The sequence below is a fragment of the Hyperoodon ampullatus genome, assembly GCF_949752795.1.
Source record: "Hyperoodon ampullatus genome assembly, chromosome: 14".
In the NCBI taxonomy this organism is placed as follows: domain Eukaryota; kingdom Metazoa; phylum Chordata; class Mammalia; order Artiodactyla; family Ziphiidae; genus Hyperoodon; species Hyperoodon ampullatus.
Genome location: NC_136927.1, coordinates 63,439,358 through 63,460,915, shown reverse-complemented (window position 1 = coordinate 63,460,915; position 21,558 = coordinate 63,439,358). Strand labels below are relative to the sequence as shown.

The window sequence follows — 21,558 nt, the reverse complement described above, 5'->3', positions numbered from 1 at the left end:
GATATATCCCAGCATGAAAAGAGAGGTCAAATCTATCCATAACCAAGCAGAAATATCTCAACCTCATGAAGCAAAGGAAAAACTAAGATGACAGCATTTTCTTATGTGATAGGACTATGGAGGATTATGGGTTCAACTATATTTAGAAATGTTTCAAGGTCAAATTTGCTACTGTGGAAGTCAGTATTGGAAAGAGATAATTCTCTACACGGGAGAAAAAAGGCTCACAGAATTAATATGCTTGTGAATTGGTAGGGTTTTTAGTCATTTGTTTCAATTGTAACAAATTTTCCACTGTTATTAAAATGTTGCTCCCTTGACAAACCATAGAAAATAGAGGTAGATACTCATACATAAATTTTGAGGATAAATTATATTAATATAATTTCAATCTTCAAAGTAAAGCTGATTCGTTAACTGTTATACTTCTACAAGACTTCGCGTATCAGAAAAAAATGCCTTGAACAGATTATATTTCTCATGGTTCTGGAGCAGTGGACCCACAGAATGCTCAAAAGCAGAATTTATCAGCAGGGGTATACAGAATCATCTAAAGAGGTGAGAAGCATATTGCTGCCTGATGTTGGGACAAAGCAAAACTAAGAGTCCATCCCTACATATCACCACAGTAATCAAGTTCTTTTTCTTTCACAAGTAAAGGGAAAGCTCAGAGTGGTTCCAGAAAAGCAAGGACGACAAAGCTCTTCTCTGCTCACCTCTCTGGACTGGGCCTCTTTCCATTTCCATGCACCTCCATGAGCAGCTCAGAAGAGTCAGCAGGGGATGCAATACTTGTGTTGAGCAGAAGGTGTTCATGCTGAGCCAGGTACTGGGAAGGTGTCTGCTTGGCGGCTCGAGCACAGTGCAGCAGTTCTCGCTGCAGCAGAGGCAGGTTCGCCTTGAAAAGAAGAGGCAGGGGCTGGAAGGCAGTTTTCCCAGGGTGGGGCCCTATACACAGGGCTCAGCACCTCAAAAGGCTTTCACAAACAAGGTGACACAAAACAAAAGCCCTTCACTCTGTCATTCTAAGTTTCATATGCCCCACTCTGAATAAAGTGACATCCATTACACTGAACTTGAATTACTGTTAACTTGTCTCTTGTCCCCACAAGACGTAAATCCCCTTAAGGAAGAAACTGTGCTTTATTACCTTTGTGGCCTAGTACAGAGTCAAAGATCAATAACGCTTTGTTGAACATAATTATTTAAAAACTTAAACATTTTTGAAGACTTCAGTTAGTTAGCGAATTAGTAATGCCTACATGGGAGTAGGAGGAATTCAGTCTTTCCTTTATCATTTTAAGTCCAGGTTTCTCTCTTGTGAATCTAAGCCATTTCTGATAGCACTACTCAACCTTGCCTTCCTGTTCTCTATTACAGCTGCCATGGAATTCCGGAAACAGTGACTATTCTGGCTTAGTTGGAACATGGGGTTTAGAAAAAAGTAACAGGAGTGATGGAAATGAAGGCAACAAACCTTAGACTAGTCTAGGATCTGCGTGTACACAGGTAACCCGCGGGCAGAATCTAATACTTCTTATTGTGGTGCTCCATTAAGCATGCTTCCTTATTTTGTAAAAGGATAATTATTTATGTACTGATTATTTTTCTTTCTCCTCACACTTAAACCTCTAACAGGACAAATCATACAAAAAACCCTGTGCATCTTTAAACTTAACTGTTAAGTCCTTCATATTTAAAATATACTTTCCCCATATTTATTTTATTAAAAAAATATTTCCCCCCAAATTTAAAAACAACTCAGACTGAGCCCATAATAAGTCTTTATCCCAAGGGAAACAGATGAGAAAGCAAAAGGAGAGTTTAATACATGCAAATAGTCATCCATTTACCAACAGTTAATTTAGCAGACACCATAATTAGAGACTGTTTTAAAGCAGAAATAAATTGACAAAAACCCAAATGCTAGCCAAAAAGCGGCCAGAACAACCTACCTCACGCTGTTTTCCAAAATAACAAGAGTTAAGAATAGAGAATTTGATGATATAAAACACTTTTAAGTCTGTTCTATAACCTCAATCTTGTAGCAACTGTAAAAACTTAATTGAAAAAAAATCATGTCAGATCTTTAGATTTGTGACATGTGCCCTCTGATGAATTTTTAAATATGCTAATCATTTCCTATTAACACAAATTTCCCAAATCTCTCTGATTCTGGAGTCATGGGGGAAATAATTATCTACTGGCTCTGATACACAGAAAAGAGACCAAGATAGAACACACAGCTGTTTCAAGGCTGAAAAAGGCACCACAGACTGCTCTGAGAGGCCAAGGTGTCAATGCCATCAGAACAGAGCCCAACACAGACTGTGCACTGAGACCCATGCATTTTCCTGCATGTCTATAACGCCCTAATTTTAAAAGTTTTAAAAAACCAGAATCAGTACATCAGCTAAGATGACCCACCTTTTTGATGCATTACATTTTCTTAGGAAATAAAGGTAAAGTAAAAGAAGGTAAAAGGGGAATATTTATTTTGTCAAGACAAAACTGAAGATATTATGTGAGTACTCATATAAAAAAGAGAAAACAAATTTCTACAAATACTGTACTGACAAAAGTGAAAATACAGGGACTTCCCTGGTGGCACAGTGGTTAAGAATCCGCCTGCCAACACAGGGGACACGGGTTCAAGCCCTGGACCGGGAAGATCCCACATGCCGTGGAGCAACTAAGCCCGAGCGCCACAACTACTGAGCCTGTGCTCTAGAGCCTGCAAACTACAACCACTGAGCCCGCAAACTACAATTACTGAGCACGCACGTCACAACTATTGAAGCCCGCGCCCCACAACAAGAGAAGCCACCGCAATGAGAAGCTCCCACACCGCAACGAAGAGTAGCCCCTGCTCGCTGAAACCAGAGAAAGCCCGCGAGTGGCAACAAAGACCCAATGCAGCCAAAAATAAATAAATTAATAATTTTTTTTAAAAAGTCAAAATACAAAAAAATTGAGCTCAGTTTTTTTTGTATAGTCTACTACTAATGAAAAGAATAGAATTCATTGGATAGGGAGGGATTAAGGATAACATTTTTAGCTTATTTGGGGTTGAAAGTTAGCGTTCCAAATTACCAAATCGATTACAAATGTTCATCTCCAGGGCTTTGCAAAACAATGTGGTGGGCTGGATACGGGTCACAAGTTTCCAGACTATGCCTGGTCTACAATACACTGTTATCTGACTCTAGTCATTCATTGCCTTTGACCTATTTTATAGGACTGCAACTTACACATGACCAGTTGCAAAGCAAAAAACTTGTTGTCTTGGAACATGCATAAAATTACATGCATAGAGGTTCTAGAGACTTCCCTTGCCCACTGTGGAAGAAGCCAATTTGACTTTTGTTTGCATATTCTTATCAATAATCCTGACCTATAATGTCTGTTCTTTGGCTTCTCCCCTGAACAGGTTATAACACCTTACAGATTCCCTCATTAATAATGAATTAAATAAAATCTAGGACACAGGTTCATTTTGTAAAATCTGTATGAGTTATAATGTTACCTGTTTTTAAAAATTGCTTCATGGGAAAACTAGTAACTTTACAGTGGGAAAGCATGGTGGACACCACCTTTACAAACTGATCAAAGTCCACATCACCAATTATGAGACAAATTAACATCTATGTCTCCTGATAGCATGCAGTAATACCACCTACCTGCTATTTCTGTCTAAAATGCATAACCTCATTCTCATCATAAGTATCAGAAAAATCCAAATTGAAACATATGATATAAAATAACTATCCTGTACTCTTCAAAACTGTCCAAATCATAAAAGACTGAGAAGCTGTTCTAGATTAAAATGGACTGAAGAGATATGACAACGTAATCCAACATGTGATCCTGAATTAGATACAGGACCCAAAAAAATGACATTTTGTTAAAAAAGACATTTGTGGGACATCTGGTGAAATATGAATAAGCTCTATAGATAATAGTGTTATAAATAGCAATGTTAATTTCCTGATTTGATAATTATACTAAAGTATCAGTATTTAGATGTATCATGTCTGCAGCTTACCCTGAAACATTTCTGAGGAAAAAATAAATGGAAAGAAAAGAGAATAATAATGCAGATGTGATAAAATATCAACATTTGGAGAATCTGAATTTTATTGTACCATCTTGAAACTTTTTTGTGAGCATGAAATTATTTCAAAATAAAAAGGTTTGTTTTTTTTTAAAAGGATCATATTATATATAAATTTAACACTGGCTCATCTATCAGGTATGCATAATAATTTTAAACAGTGTCCCCAAAAGTTATGTTCCAGGGGACATTAATTCCAGAGGACGTAATTAGAAACTAGACTAACTGGGGGGAGGAGAGGAGTAAACACTGCCTTCCCACATGCTCCTGTCCTAAGGGTTAGTCCTAACTTACAAAGGCCTCTGTTTTGAGAGCCTCCTCCCATAACACACACTCTTCACCCGCTGGCCACAACCAAAAGACTGTGTCCAGTTACGTCCTCTGCTAAGAGCCCAACCTCCATGCCATGCGCACCTCCATCCCACTCTACTCCTGTTCCCTGCCTCCCCACCTGCTCCTTGTGTGTGTCACCAACAGTGTCTGCATACAGAGCACGACTCAAGGCTTTTGCAACTCTCATCTCATCAAGCATAAAGCTTATTCGCAAACCACTCACACTTCTGTAGCAGCCCCAAATAAAATAAAGATATAAAATGTGGCAAGCTGCCCTGATATAGATCATAGAACAGGGATCAGTAACAGATCTTGAGGAAATGTTGAAGATAAACTACATTCCACTGTTATCTCATAAAAATTACCTTGAGGAATGGAATAACAAAAGGACGAAGAGGAAAGTTTGTAGCTTCCTGGAGCTTGCAATGGAATTCTTCAATTGTTACTGTTGAGTTCTGAAAAGATAAATAGCACTGTTCAACTTCGAAAACTGGACAGTGTTCTAACATAAATCTGATAGTGCTGAACCCTTTGAAATAATAAGGAAAAGAATAACTCCAAGTGCACTATTATGAACCCAAATCCCTCTCAAACGTTAACCAAATTCTGTTTCCTTTATGAAAGAAATTCAGCCTCCTTGATTTTCTTCTCTACTACCCCAAATCTAACAAATTCCCCTCTATGCTCAGCAGCCTGGGCAGAATAGGGCATTGCCTTCCTCTCGTGAAGAGAGGCACTCAGGTTCCTTGTATTGAGGCGTTCATCACAAGTCACCTCAGGTACAGGTAACCAAGCTTACAGTGTTTCCAGCTGAACAGTTCCCAAATCAGTCCAGGATATCAACTTAATGACTCACAGCCTCACGTCTTCAGAAGTTCATTTCTTCATTGGTTCTGCCTACCTCCTACCATCAGTTCCCTAAATCTTCTAAATCGGAAGTTAACAACAAAAAAAGACGCCTTCTACCTTCCAGTGGTCTGTCTGCAAATCAGAGCACCTCCAAATGCGCAGATTTCCACTGGTTAGATTTTAGTATTCCCATGAAAGTTACTAGCACTTCCCCTGTATTTTTTCAGGTCTTTCTTTAAACTAAGATTCTCAGCTCCTTTGCTAAGAGGAATGTACCAATACAAATATTTTCTTCAAAGTTCACAAAATATTTTTATTTTTACTTCAATTCCCTAAAACACAGCAAAATAGTAAGTTCAAATCAAAACAAAATAAAACATCAATCTGAATTCTTGCTTGCCTGAAAGCACAATGATGACTTCTAGGATTTATTTTTAAAAAATCATCAGGTGTTCAAAGATGTAACATGTACCACACAAATTATTCATCAGCAAAATATTGTTTCTTAACAAGAAGAAATGGAAAACATATAGGTCCTCAACACAAAACTGCATTAAAAATTGTAATAACATCATACATCAGAATGCTTAAGGTTGGGGGTAGATTTGTATGCATTGAAGAAAGGTATCTATAATATACTAAGTGTAAAACCAGAAAACATAGCAGTATATTCCAACAATCTATTTTTGAAAATAACACACATACATTTATATAGTATTTTAAGAGTCTGAAAGGACAATTACAACAGTAGTTATTTCTGGATGTGAAATTATGTTGGATTTTCCAAATGTATCATACAATATTGAGAACAAACTAAAATATTTCCCTTTGGGAAAAAAGAGTGTATCAAATTTAACCATGTTAAATGAAAATGTTTGTACAGTTTACCCCATTTCATACCAAAAATGTTCTTTTAAACCTTAGCTGAGTGCTTGTTTTAAGTAAATGACAGGTATACAATGCAACCAACTCTACCTGCAATCGGGAATAAAAATTAAGTGTAAGAGAATGCTATTCACTCCCTACTACAAATAATGCAATCCGGCCTCAAACAGTAAACACAAGTAGATTAAATCTATGGAAAGACTGAAGGAAATGACTAAGTTTTCTTATGGATGGACGAAGGAGGGAAAAGATTAACTTAAGTTAGAGAAACGGACTCAAGGTTTTATATACTATAGATGCCAGGCAATCCTCTATCCCAGAGGGAAGATAGGACATTGTTCTGTTATCCTTCCCTCTCATTCAATTACTTAATAAATAAGAGCATAGTTGTTTGTTTCCTCATAGTCTAGTGGGAAAACCGAAAAGTAAGCCATTCATTACAGTATGATCACAGTACATGTGTGTAGGACACTACTGGCATGCAGACTTAGGGGGACAAGGAAGGCTTTACAGAAGTGCCATCTGAAGAAGTGAAAGTGCAGCCTTGAGAAAGATGCTTCTGAGGAAGACAGAATGTAAGAATGCAAAGTATTAGGGGAATCTAGTCCACAGGATCCTAAGGGAAACATTTATAGAGATCTTACAAGACAATGGGTATAGATAGGCCACCAGACTAAAACTTTTTTTATCTTTTAAGATTTTGAAATAATGATAATCATAGGAAGTTGTAAAAAATAGCAGATAGGTTCCTCTGTATCCTGCACCAAGGTTCCCCCAATGTTTATATTTTATATAATTATAGTGCAATATCAAAACTAGGAAACTACTATGGTAATATGTGTGTAGAGTTCTATGCCATTTTATGGCATGTGTACATTCACGTTATCACCACTGAAATCAAGACCAAGAAGTACAGAAACCTTATCTACCTTTAGCCTCCCTGGTTTATAATAATTGTCTTAAATATTTCCTTTATATATACTGACAACCATAACAGACAAGGTTATAATTTTTGCTTCAACCATCAAACGTAATTTAGACAACCCAAGAGAAGTAAAGTCTATTGTATTTACCTATATTTTTACTCTTTCCGTTTTTCCTTCACCTATCCTGATATTTCAAGATTCCTTCTTTTATCGTTCCTTTCTGTTTCAAGAAGCTCTTTTAGCCTTTTTTTTTTTTCTGGCCGTGCCCTGCAGCTTCTGGGATCTTAGTCTCCTGACCGGGGATTGAACCTGGGCTCTCGGCAGTGACAGCCTGGCACTGGACCGCCAGGGAATTCCCTAGCCATTATTTTAGTGTAGGTCTGCTGAAGACAAATTCTCTCAGCTTCACTTCATGTGAAAATACTTTGATCCTTCTACCCTTCATTCAAGAAGGATATTTTTGATAGATACAAGATTCTGGGTTGACAATATTTTCTCCCAGCACTTGACAAATATGCCACTTCCTTCTGGCATCCATGGTTACTGATGCTTTCTCTGTTGCTTTCAAGATTTGGGGGGATGGGATGGGATGTCTTTTTGTTGTTGTTTTTTTTTTTGGCCACACCACAGGGCTTGTGGGATTCCAGTTCCCTGACCAAGAATTGAACCTGGGCCCTCAGCAGTGAGAACTCGGAGTCCTAACCACTGGACAAGGGAATTCCTGGGATGGGGTGTCTTCTTTGAGGTCTGCTCAGCCTTTTTGAATCTGTAGGCTTGGATCTTTTGTTAAATTTGGGAACTTTTCAGGCATTATTTCAGCCCCACGTTCTTTCTCTCCTCCTACTGTGACTCAGATCTTTTGTTAGACGCTTTGAAATCCCTGAGGTTCTGTCCATGTTTTTTTACTTATTTTCTGTATGTTGTTTAGACTGGGTAGTGGACTTCCCAATAAATAGACTGGGTAGTTTTCTATCATTCCAGCTTCAAGTTCACTGATTGTTTCCTCTGTTCTCTACAGTCTACTGTTGAGTCCATCACTGAGTTGTTTTTTTTTTTAATTTTTAATTAATTATTTATTTATTTATTTATTTGGCTGCATTGGGTCTTTGTTGCTGTGTGGGCTTTCTCTAGTCATTGTGAGTAGGGTTCGCTCTTTATTGCAGCGCACGGGCCTCTCCTTGCGGTGGCTTCTCTTGTTGCAGAGCATGGGCTTCAGGCACGCAGGCTCAGCAGTTGTGGCATGCGGGCTCAGTTGTTGTGGCACAGTCTCTAGAGCACAGGCTCAGTAGGTGTGGCTCATGGGCTTCGTTGCTCCGCGGCATGTGGGATGTTCCAGGACCAGCACTCGAACCCGTGTCTCCTGCATTCACAGACAGATTCTTATCCACTGTGCCACCAGGGAAGTCCCCATCACTGAGTTTTTAATTTCATTATTATATTTGTCAGTTCTCAACTTTCCATTTAGTTCTTCTTTATATCTTCTATTTCCTTGCTGAGGCTTTGTATTTCTTCATTTGTGTTGATAACTGCTCACTGAAGCATTTTTATGATGGCTGCTTCAAAACCCGTCACATATTTCAAACATCTGGGTCATCTTAACTGATGTTTGTTGGTTACCTTTTCTCATTCCACTTGAGATGGTCAGTTCTTGGTATGACAAGTGATTTTCTGCTGTATCCTGGATGTTTTGGGTTCTATGTTGTAAGACTCCAGATCTTATCTACATCTTCTATTTTCGAGGCATCCTCTGATAGTGTGATGTCATTTGCTGTTTGTTTTTTAACAATGAATGGATATTAAATTTAACAAACATGCCTCACCTTGTATTGTAAACAAATATATTTATAGTTTCAATATCAATTGCTATAGACTATATCTTTTGTTTTGTTTTGTTTTGCGGTACGCGGGCCTCTCACTGCTGTGGCCTCTCCCGTTGTGGAGAACAGGCTCTGGACACGCAGGCTCAGCGGCCATGGCTCTCGGGCCCAGCCACTCCACAGCATGTGGGATCCTCCCGGACCGGGTCACGAACCCGTGTCCCCTGCATCGACAGGCGGACCCTCAACCACTGCGCCACAAGGGAAGCCTTAGACTATGTTTTTGTAAGCCCTCAAAATTCCTATGTTGAAACCTCATTTCCAATTTGTTGATATTTGGAAGTGAGGACTTTGGCAGGTGGCTAGGTTATGAGGCCAGAGCCCTAGTGAATGGTATTAGTGCCCTTATAAAAAAGACACCAAGGAGCTCTCTTGCCCATTCCACCCTGTGAGGAAACAGTGAGAAGATGGCCATCTATGAACCAGGAAGTGGGCTCTCATGAGACACCGAATCTGCTGACACCTTGATCTTGGACTTACCAACCTTCAGAACTATGAGAGATGAATATTGGTTGTTTATAAACCACCGAGTCTATGGTATTCTTTTTTTTTTTCTGGTAGGCGGGCTTCTCAGTGTTGTGGCCTCTCCCGTTGCGGAGCACAGGCTCCGGACGTGCAGGCTCAACGGCCATGGCTCACGGGCCTAGCCGCTCCGCGGCATGTGGGATCTTCCTGGACCCGGGCACGAACCAACGTCCCATGCATCAGCAGGCAGACTCTCAACCACTGCGCCAACAGGGAAGCCCGGTATTCTATTTTAAGAGCCTAAAAGGACTAAGACGCTGATCTGAACAAAAATCTCAGTATGTGAGATTATAAATTGGTATAAAACTTGGGAAAACCATTTGACCTTATATACTAAATTTATATACATGAATACCCTATGAAATCACAATTCCATTGTTCAGTGCAGTGCTTGCACACATGTACCATAAATAAAAATGCTCATTATTTGTAATGGCCCCTGTACAGAAAAGAGTTACCACAGCTGGTCTACAACTGCTAACCTTAGGAAAGCCTGCTTGCAAGGTAAAAAATTGTAACACATGCTACAACGTGGATAAACCTTGACAACATTATGCTAAGTGAAATGAGTCAGCTACAAAAAGACAAATACTATGTGATTTCACTAATAGGAGGTACCTGGAGTAGTCAAGTAGAATGGTGGCTGACAGAAGCCGGGGAAAGAAGGAAATGGGAAATTACTCTTTAATGGCACAGAGTTACAGTTTTGAAAGATGAAAAGTGTTCTGAAGGTGGACGGTGGTGATAGTTGCACAACAATGAATATACTTAATACCACTGAATTGTACACTTAAAAATGGTTAAGATGGTAAATTTTGTGCTATATGTATTTTACCACCTCCTCATGATGACACAATTTCAAAAATTTGGAAAAAAAAAGAAACATTACCCCAAGCACAGCCATTTAACAGAGATGATTGGCTACATCAACATATTCCTACATAGCTAGAAAACAATTCACTTTCTGTGTGTGTGTGTGTGTGTGTGCGCGCATGCACGCATGCAAATGAACTGTCATTTTTTTCTTTTACTCTTGAAATTTAGCAGACTCTACTTAAAGTAATTTGCTGCTGCAATTGGCATAACATTCTGATGGCTACTTTGCTTCCAATTATGTTCAAACTCATTTTGACATTTAAGGCCAGTTTTATTAGTCTAGAGCCAGAAAGACTTTTCCATAATGCTCTCAAATTTGACCAATAAAGGGACCCCACTCCCACCCCAAACAAACAAACAAAAAGTTTCCCTAACGGATGGGGGTACTGTTTTTACAAACTCTGATTGATGCTAAACACCACTTTTCCTTCCATGAGTCTGGAGTTTCCTACGTGCTACGCCAAGAGTGCTTATGTGCCCAGACCCCAGGAAAAACCTTGGGCATTGAGGGTTTAATGTGGTTCCCTGGGCAGAAACATCACACATAAGTTGCTGTATTTTCACTGCTGGGGGAAGAGTGAACTCTGTGTGACCATTCATACAGGAGAAAAAGGAAGCCTATATATGGATTCCGCTGGATCCTAACTGTGTTTCTCACCTTTCTGATCCAGCTGTGTATGCTTATTATGCCTCTGTATTAAATCTTAGGGACTTCCCTGGTGGCCCAGTGGTAGAGAATCTGCCTTGCAAAGTTGGGGATGCAGGTTTTATCTCTCATCAGGGAACTAAGATCCCAAACGCTGCAGGACAACTAAGCCCACGTGCCACAACTACTGAGCTCGTGCGCCTCATCTAGAGCCCATGTGCCACAAACTACAGAGCTCACGTGCTCTGGAAGCTGCGCGCCACAACTAGAGAAGAGACAACATGCATGCCACAACTAAAGAGAAGCCTGTGCACCACAATGAAGAGCCTGCACGCTGTAACGAAAGATCCCGCATGCCTCAACAAAGATCCTATGGGCCGCAACTAAGACCTGATGCAGCCAAAAAACAAAAATCTTAGCTGTGAGCACAACTATACGCCAAATCCGGACAATTCTAGCAAATCTCAAGACATGGGGGTGGTACTGGGGGAACCCTGATGCTGCCTCAAAATATAAACAACTCAAATGTCCATCAAAAAGTACAAACTGTGGTATATTCCTACAATGAAACATTATACAGCAATGACAATGACTCACCTACAGTTATACAAAACAACAGGGATAGAATCTCAAATGATGAAAAAGTCATTTATTGCATTTTGCCTTGTATGAAAGTGGTTTCCTCTGTACAATACTGAGTCATCTTTTAAAGCAGCAGTTCATAAGCATTTTAGTCTCATAATCCCTCTAATTAATATGGGTTACATCTATTGATAATCACTATATCTGAAATTAAAGCTGAGAATTTAAACAATATTTATTATTAACTCATTTCAAAATAACTGTACTTATCTCAAAAATGTAGTATACACACTTGGTGCAGCATGGCGTTGGCTGCAGTATTGAAGTTAAGCAAGATTGCACAAGAGATGCAATTTGCTGCCAGAAGTGTGTTTTTCTTCAAAAAGGCAATAACTTCAAGCACTTGTGGTGGATACAGATTTTTGCTGCAACTCTGCAAATGCAGGCGAGACACTACCCTGGGACCAGCTGGCCTGTGGCCCTTGGGTGATGAGAGGGGAGTGCATTGCTGGGACACATAGGACATTTCCGACAGAGGACCACTTCTCTAAGGCTGAGAAACATAACTAACCTATCACATACATAAAAATACAAATAGCAATTTAGACAAAATGAGGCAGGGCCTTCCCTGGTGGTCCAGTGGCTAAGACTCCGTGCTCTGGATGCAGGGGGCCAGGGTTCGATCCCTGGTCACAGAACTAGATCCCACATGCTGCAACGGAGAGTTTGCATGCCACAACTAAAGACCCCGCATGCCACAACTAAAAAAAAAAGATCCTGCATGCTTGCTGCAAGTAAAAGATCCCGCACATGGCAATGAAGATCCCATGTGCTGCAACTAAGACCTGGTGCAGCCAAATAAATAAACATTAAAAAAAAATGAGGTGACAGAGGAATGTTTCAGACAAAGGAACAAGATAAAACCCCAGAAGAACCAGTGATGTGGAGATAGGCAATCGACCCGAGAAAGAGTTGAGTAATGATCATAAAGATGATCACAGGACGTGGGAGGAAAATGGATGCAGAGAGCAATAAACTAGCAGTTTTTAACAAAGAATTAGAAAATATAAAGAACAACCAAACAGAAGTGAAGAATATAATGACGGAAATGAAAAATACACTAGAAGGGATCAACAGTAGACTAAACAAGGCAGAATTATGGATCAGTGAGCTGAAACACAGAATAGTGGAAATCACTGCCATCAAAAAGAAAAAAGAATGAAAAGAAATGAAGACAGTGTAAGAGACCTCTGGAACAACATCAAGCGCACTAATGTTTGCATTATAGGGGACCCAGAAGGAGTAGAGAAAGAGAGAAAGGGCCCGAGAAAATGTGTGAAGAGATAATAGCGGATAACTTCCCTAACCTGGGAAAGGAAATAGTCACCCAAGTCCAGGAGGTACAGAGTCCCATACAGCAACAGTCCCCAACCTTTTGGGCACCATGGACTGGTTTCATGGAAGATAATTTTTCCACAGGGGGCGGGGTGGGGGATGGGAGGGTTCAGGCATTAATGCGAGCGATGGGGAGTGGCAGATGAAGCTTAGCTCACTCTCCCGCCACTCACCTCCTGCTGTGCGGCCCAGCTCCTAACAGGCCACGGACTGCTACTGGTCCATGGCCCAGGGGTTGGGGATCCCTGGCATACAAGACTAACCTGCAGAGAAACACACCAAGACACACTGTAATCGAAATGACAAAAATTAAAGATAAAGAGAGAATATTAAAAGCAATAAGGGAAAAGCAACAAATAACACACAAAGGAACTCCTAATAAGGCTATCAGCTGATTTTTTTAGCAGAAACTCTCCAGACCAGAAGGGAGTGGCACAATACACTTAAAGTGATGAAAGAGAAAAACCTACAACCAAGAATACTCTACCCAGCAAGGCTCTCATTCAGATTTGGTGGAGAAATCAAAAGCTTAACAGACAAGCAAAAACTAAAAGGATTCAGCACTCTAAACCAGCTTTATGACAAATGCTAAGGGAACTTCTCTAGGCAGAAAAGAAAAGGCCACAATTAGAAACAAGAAAATTATGAAATGGAAAAGCCTACTGGTAAAGGCAAATATATAATAAAGGTAGGAAATCATCCATATACAAAGCTACTGGGGAGGTAGTTAAAAGATAAAAGTAGTAAAATTTCTGTATCAACAACAAGCAGTTAAGAAACACACAAAATGGACTTCCCTGGTGACACAGTAGTTCAGAATCTGCCTGCCAATCCGGGGAACATGGGTTCAAGCCCTGGTCTGGAAGATCCCACAGGCCGCAGAGCAGCTAAACCCATGCGCCACAACGACTGAGCCTGCGCTCTAGAGCCCGCAAGCGACAACTACTGAGCCGTGTGCCACAACTACTGAAGCCGCACGCCTCGAGCCTGTGCTCTGCAACAAGAGAAGCCACCACAATGAGGAGACCGCACACTGTAACTACGAGTAAGCCCTGCTCACCACAACTAGAGAAAGCCCACACGCAGTAACAAAGAGCCAATGCAGCCAAAAATAAATAAATAAAATAAATTTTTAAAAAGAAAAGAAACACACAGAACAGTTAGATGTAAAATATAATAGAAAAAACAATAATCTTGAGGGGAGCAGAGTACAAATGCAGGGTATCTAAAACCCATTTGAAAGTAAGAGATCAGCAACTTAACACAAGCATGTATATATGTATAGGCTGCTATACAAAAACCTGCTATACAAAAACCTATATATACAGGCTGCTCTACAAAATCTATAATAAATATACATACAAAAAAGAAATAGGAATGCAAACACAACACTAAAGATAGTCATCAAACCACAGAAGAGAACAAAAGAAGAAAGGTGAAAAATAGACCTACAAAACCAAATCCAAAACAATTAACAAAATGGCAATACGAACATGCATAACAATAATTACTCTAAATGTAAATGGACTAAATGCTCCAACCAAAAGACAGACTGCTGAATGGATACAAAAACAGGACCCATATATATATGCTGCCTACAAGAGACTCACTACAGATTTCGAGACAAATACAGACTGAAAGTGAGGAGATAGGAAGAGGTATTCCATGCAAATGGAAATCAAAAGAAAGTTAGAGTAGCAATACTCATATCAGACAAGAGAGACTTTAAAATAAAGACTGTGGGGACTTCCCTTGTGTTGCAGTGGAAGACTCCGCGCTCACAATGCAGGAGGCCTGGGTTCGATCCCTCGTCAGGGATCTAGATCCCACATGCATGCCGCAATGAAGAGTTTGCATGCCACAACTAAGAAGCCACCAAGCTGCAACTAAGGAACACACCTGCTGCAACTAAGACCTGGTGCAACCAAATAAATAAACAAATAAATATATAAAAAATTTAAAAAAAGAAAGAAAAAGGCTATGACTGGGAATTCCCTAGTGGTCCAGTAATTAGGACTCTGTGCTCTCACTGCCGAGGGCCTGGGTTCAATCCTTGGTCGAGGAACTAAGATCCCACAAGCTAAGGAGAGTGGCCAAGAAAAACCAAACAAACAAACATAATCATCAAAGGATCAATCCAAGAAGAAGATAGAACAATTGTAAATACATATGCACACAACATAGGAGCACCTCAATTTATAAGGCAAATGTTAACAGACATAAAAGGAGAAACTGATGGTAACACAATAATAGTGGGGAACTTTAATACCCCATTTACACCAATGGACAGATCATCCAGACAGAAAATCAGTAAGGAAAAACAGGCCTTAAATGACACATTAGGCCAGATGGACTTAACTGATGTTTATAGGGCATTCCATCTGAAAGTAGCAGGATACAAATTCTTTTCACATGTAAATGGTACATTCTCCAGGACAGATCACACGATGGGCAAGAAATTGGTAAATTTAACAAAACTGAAATCATATCAAGCATCTTTTAAAACACAAACACTTGGAGGCTAAACAACATGCTACTGAACAACCAATGGATCACTGAAGAAATCAAAGAGGAAATAAAAAAATACCTAGAGACAAATGAAAACGAGAACACAACAATCCAAAACCCATGGGACACAGCAAAAGCAGTTCTAAGAGGGATGTTTATAGTGATACTAGCTTACCTCAGGAAACATGAAAAATCTCAAATGAACAACCTAAACTTATACCTAAAGCAACTAGAGAAGAACAAACAAAACCCAAAGTTAGTAGAAGGAAAGAAATCATAAAGATCACAGCAGAAATAAATGAAGTAGAGACTAAAAAAAAAAAAAAAAAAAAGAAAACATCAATGAAACTAAAAACTGGTTCTCTGAAAAGATAACCAAAATTGATAAACCTCATCAAGAAAAAAAAGGGAGAGGGACCAAATCAATAAAATCAGAAAAGGAGAAGTTACAACTGACACCACTGAAACACAAAGGATCTTAAGAGACTACTAGGAGCAGCTATATACCAATAAAATGGACAACCTAGAAGAAATGGACAAATTCTTAGAAATGTACAATCTGCCAAGACTGAACCAGGAAGAAACAGAAGATATGAACCGAACAACTACCAGTAATGAAATTAAATAAGCAACCTGGGATTTCCCCAGTGGCGCAGTGGTTAAAAATCTGCCTGCCAATGCAGGGGACATGGGCTCGATCCCTGGTCTGGTAATATCCCACATGCCGCAGAGCAACTAAGCCAGTGAGCCACAACTACAGAGTTTGCGCTCTAGAGCCTGTGAGCCACAACTACTGAAGCCCGCATGCTCTAGGGACCGTGCTCCGCAACAAGGGAAGCCACCGCAATGAGAAGCCCGTGCACCGCAACAAAGAGTAGCCCCCACTTGCCACAACTAGAGAAAGCCCGCACGCAGCAACAAAGACCCAACACAGCCAAAAATAAATAAAATTTTAAAAAAAAGAAATTAAATAGGCAACTTAAAAACTCCCAACAAACAAAAGTCCAAGACCAGATGGCTTCACACGTGAATTGTACCAAACATTTAAAGAAGAGTTAATACCTATCCTTCTGAAACTATTCCAAAAAATGGCAGAGGGAGGAACACTTCTGAACTCATTCTATGAGGTCTCAATCACCCTGATAAAGATATTACAAAAAAAAAAAAAGAAAATTACAGGCCAATACCACTGATGAACACAGATGCAAAAATCCTCAACAAAATACAAGCAAACAGAATCCAACAGTACATTAAAAGGATTATACACCATGATCACCACAAATTAATCAATGTTACACACCCATTAACAAACTGAAGAATAAAAACTATATGATCATCTCAACAGATGCAGAAAAAGCTTCTGATAAAATTCAACACCCATTTATGATAAAAAACTCTTCAGAAAGTGGGCAAAGAGAGAACCTACTTAGCATAATAAAGGCCATATATGACAAACCGACACCTAACAGCATACTCAAGGGTGAAAAGCTGAAAGCATTTCCTCTAAGATCAGGAACAAGACAAGGATTCCCACTTTTGCCATTTTTATTCAACATAGTTTTCGAAGTCCCAGCCACAGCAATCAGAGAAGAAAAAAAAATAAAAGGAATCCAATCTGGAAAAGTAAAAGCAAAACCGTCACTGTTTGCAGACGACATTTTGCTACATACAAAAAATCCTAAGGATGCTACCAGAAAAATACTAGAGCTCATCAATGAAGTCAATAAAGTTGCAGGATACAAAATTAGTATACAGAAATCTGTTGCATTTCTATACACTAACAACAAAATATCAGAAAGAGAAATTAAGCAAACCATCCCACTTAACACTGCATCAAAAAGAATAAAATACCTAGAATACATGTACCTAAGGAGGGAAAATATCTGTACCCCAAAACGATAAGACACTGATGATAGAAACTGAAGATGACACAAACTGATGCAAAGATATGCCTTGTTTTGGATTAGAAGAATGAATATTGTTCAAATGACCATACTACCCAAGGAAATCTACAGATTCAATGCAATCCCTATCAAATCACCAATGGCATTTTTCACAGAACTGGAACAAAAAATTTTTTAATTTGTGTGGAAACACAAAACACCCCGAATAGCCAAAACAATCTTGAGAAAAAAAACTGCTGGAGGAATCACACTCCCTAACTTGACTCTACTACAAAGCTACAGTAATCAAAAAAGTATGGTACTGGCACAAAAACAGACACACAGATCAATGGAAAAGGATAGAAAGCCCAGAAATAAACCCATGCACTTATGCTCAATTAATCTACAACAAAGGAGGCAAGAATATACAACGCAGAAAAGACAGTCTCTTCAATAAGTGGTGCTGGGAAAACTGGACAGCTATATGTAAAAGAATGAAATTAGAACATTCTCTAACACCATACAGAAAAATAAACCCAAAATGGATTAAAGACCTAAATATAAGACTGGATACTGTAAAACTCCTAGAGGAAAACATAGGCAGAACACTCTTTGACGTAAATCACAGCAATATTTTTTTGGATCCATCTCTTAGAGTAAGGAAATAAAAAAATAAATCAACAAATGGGATCTAATTAAACTTAAAAGCTTTTGCCCAGCAAAGGAATCCATATACAAAATGAAAAGACAATCTACAGGCGGGGAGAAAAGACTTGCAAACAATGCAACTGACAAGAGATTAATCTCCAAAATATACAAACAGCTCATATAGCTTAATATCAAAAAAACAAACAACCCAATTAAAAAAAAGTAGGCAGAAGACCAAAATAGACGTTTCTCCAAAGAAGATGGCCAACAGGCACATGAAAAGATGCTCAACACTGAAAATTACTAGAGAAATGCAAATCAAAATTACAGTGAGGTACCATCTCATGCTGGTCAGAATGGCCATCATTAAGAAGTCTCCAAATAATAAATGCTGGAGAGGGTATGGAGAAAAAGGAAACCTCCTTTTGCTTTGACATTCCCACTGTTGGTGGGAATGTAAATTGGTGCAGCCACTATGGAGAAAAGTATGGAGTTTCCTCAAAAAACTAAAAATAGAGTTGTTATATGCTCCTGAGCATATATCTGGACAAAGCTATAATTTGAAAAGATACATGCACACCTATGTTCACAGCAGCAGTATTTACAATAACCAAGACATGGAAACAACCTAAATGTCCATTGACAGATGAATGGATAAAGAAGATGCACACAATGGAATATTACTAAGTCATAAAAAAGAATGAAATAATGCCATTTACAGCAATATAGATGGATCTAGGAAGAGATTATCATACTAAGTGAAGTAAGTCAGGCAGAAAAAGACAAATAGCATATGATATCACTGAAATTTTTTTTTTTTTTTGGCTGTGTGGCGCAGCTTGCAGAATCTTAGTTCCCCAACCAGGGATTGAACCATGGCCCATAGCAGTGAAAGCACAGAGTCCTAACCACTGGACGGCCAGGGAATTCCAATTGTCACTTAAATGTTGACCCTAAAAAAATGATATAAATGAATTTGTTTACAAAACAGAAATAACTCACGGGCATAGAAAACAAACTATGGTTACCAAAAGGGAAAGTGGGGAAGGAATAAATTAGGAATTTGGGATTAACAGGTACACACTACTATGTATAAAATAGATACACAACAAGGACCGGCCTGCTCTATAGCACAGGGAACTAGATTCAGTACCTTGTAATAACCTATAATGGAAAAGAATCTGAAAAACAATATAACTGAATCACTTTGCGGTACACCTGAAACTAACACAACATTGTAAGTTAACTATCCTTCAATTTTTTTAAATGGTTAAAAAATGTAGTAAGGAGAATGGCACTGTTTGTACAGTTTTGCAAATCTCTCTGCTATCTAGCTTAAGAAAAGAGAGCTGGATTCTCCTAATCTGCTTCTGCATTTAACCTGTTTCAACATCCTATGTCATGCAGCCTCTAGAAAATTCCACAATACAGTCATGAGAGAATAAGAGTCAAAAGGCAAGTACATTTTAGTATTATTATGAAAATGTTTTTGACCTCCTGGACTTCCAAAAAGGGTCTCGAGAAATCCTAGGGGTCCCTAATTACACTTTGACAACTGCCTGGTAAAAGTTTAGTACTGTGATTCATCTTTATCACATACAGAGAGTAACATGCAGGAGCACAGTGTGCTTTTAGTTGAGGTACATCTTGAGGAATTCAATTTACAAACATTAAGAACTGGAAGCTCGTCCCTTATATACACTAAGAGTCAAACCCCTCCCAGCTGTCAATGTAAGAAGATCACTACCTTATATCATGGATTCGCCACTCAGTATGGAAAAAAAACTTTGTTCCTTGAAAATCCTAAAGAAATTGTATTTGCATGAGGAGCTGAAGAATGTAATCCCTTTGATACTATTTATTTAGACCACAAAACTTGTAATTTCACAAATTATTATCTTGAAAATTAAACCATTTGTCTTTTTTCTCTGGTTTGGAAACAATGCACCAGGCACTGAATATATTAAGGAACAAAACTTAGTTGGACCTCAGTGGGCCTGTTGAAACTCACTTTTAAGAGAAATTCAAAGTTGTTTATCGGAATTCAATTGATACCATAAGAAACAATATGGTAAACGTTATAGATTTTGCTTCTGTTTCTTTTTTTTTTTTTTTTTTTTTTTTTTTTTTTTTTTTTTGGCGGTACGCGGGCCTCTCACTGTTGTGGCCTCTCCCGTTGCGGAGCACAGGCTCTGGATGCGCAGGCTCAGCGGCCATGGCTCACGGGCCCAGCCGCTCCGCGGCATATGGGATCCTCCCAGACCGGGGCACGAACCCGTATCCCCTGCATCAGCAGGCGGACTCTCAACCACTGCGCCACCAGGGAGGCCCGCTTCTGTTTCTTTGATAAACATTATCCACAACTGAAATCCATGATTCAACATTATTATACAAGTTAAACTAATCTAGACTGTAGAATCTGCCACACTGCTACAAGTTAGGGAATGAGGAGAAGTATGTACAACCTCTCTGCTGGCTTCAGTTTTCAGCCATATACTCAAGCAGCGGTCGACAGTGATGTACTTACCACCAGGGCTAGAACGAGAGTCCGCACCTTCTCCCCAATCTCAGGTGAGATGTCATTGCCAAACTGTTGCAGAGTGGTGAGGAAACGTTTCAACTTGCTGAGCTGCCGGGCACCACAAGTGGCTGGCAACTGTTGATTTGTTAGTGCAGATGATGTGGAAGAGGCAGGACCATTGCTGAATCTCTGTGGTGGTGATGGGGCACCATTCAGGGTGGGAGGAGAATGGTTGATGCCGTTGCTCACTAAAAGAAAGACTTGGTTTAAGTGCAAAACATAAGGATCTCTGTTCATTTCTTCTTTTTTTGCATTTGCCTTCATTTATTCATTTGAATTTTCTAAATCACATGTTAAAAGAGTACACAAGACACGTTTTCAGCCCTCAACAATGTCGCTTTATAGTGAGACAGGTTGCCAGGTAAAAAATGGTAACAGAATAACATAAAGTGTTAGAAGAGTATGAGTGCTACAAGGGCAAAGAGAAGGGACATCTAAATTCTACAGGTGCCAAGGGGAGGGATGGGTAGTTTTTAAGACTTCTTGCAATGGGCTGCATGAGAGGAGTCTGGTAGAATATGGATTTCCAATGACTGGACACTCACGCCCATCTTTTATGTGACAACTCCTTCCCAACCTCAGGTTCCCAAAGAATCTAAGCAGTCAACTTAAATATAGCATCTGGGGGCTTCCCTGGTGGCACAGTGGTTAAGAATCCGCCTGCCAATGCAGGGGACACAGGTTTAAGCCCTGGTCTAGGAAGATCCCACATGCCACAGAGCAACTAAGCCTGTGCGCCACAACTACTGAGCCTGTGCTCTAGAGCCCGCGAGCCACAACTACTGAGCCCCCATGCCACAACTACTGAAGCCCGAGCACCTAGAGCCTATGCTCCACAATAAGAGAAGCCACAGCAATGAGAAGCCCGCACACTGCAATGAAGAGTAGCCCCTGCCCGCCACAACTAGAGAAAGCCCGCACGCAGCAACA

At 39.6% G+C, this 21,558-nt stretch overlaps 1 protein-coding gene across 2 annotated transcripts in view; it reads right to left on the bottom strand.

Moving 5' to 3' along the window:
- The window catches only part of LOC307063417 (protein CBFA2T2), a gene marked incomplete at both ends in the record, with an annotated part of 176,620 nt that overhangs the window by 22,939 nt on the left and 132,123 nt on the right, over positions 1-21,558 (bottom strand). For both annotated transcript variants that reach the window (XM_079719554.1, XM_079719555.1), the window contains 3 exons: positions 717-898; positions 4,813-4,902; positions 20,575-20,816. In XM_079719554.1, coding sequence (XP_079575680.1) covers positions 717-898; positions 4,813-4,902; positions 20,575-20,816 — 514 coding nt within the window. The remainder of the gene's footprint in view (positions 1-716; positions 899-4,812; positions 4,903-20,574; positions 20,817-21,558) is intronic.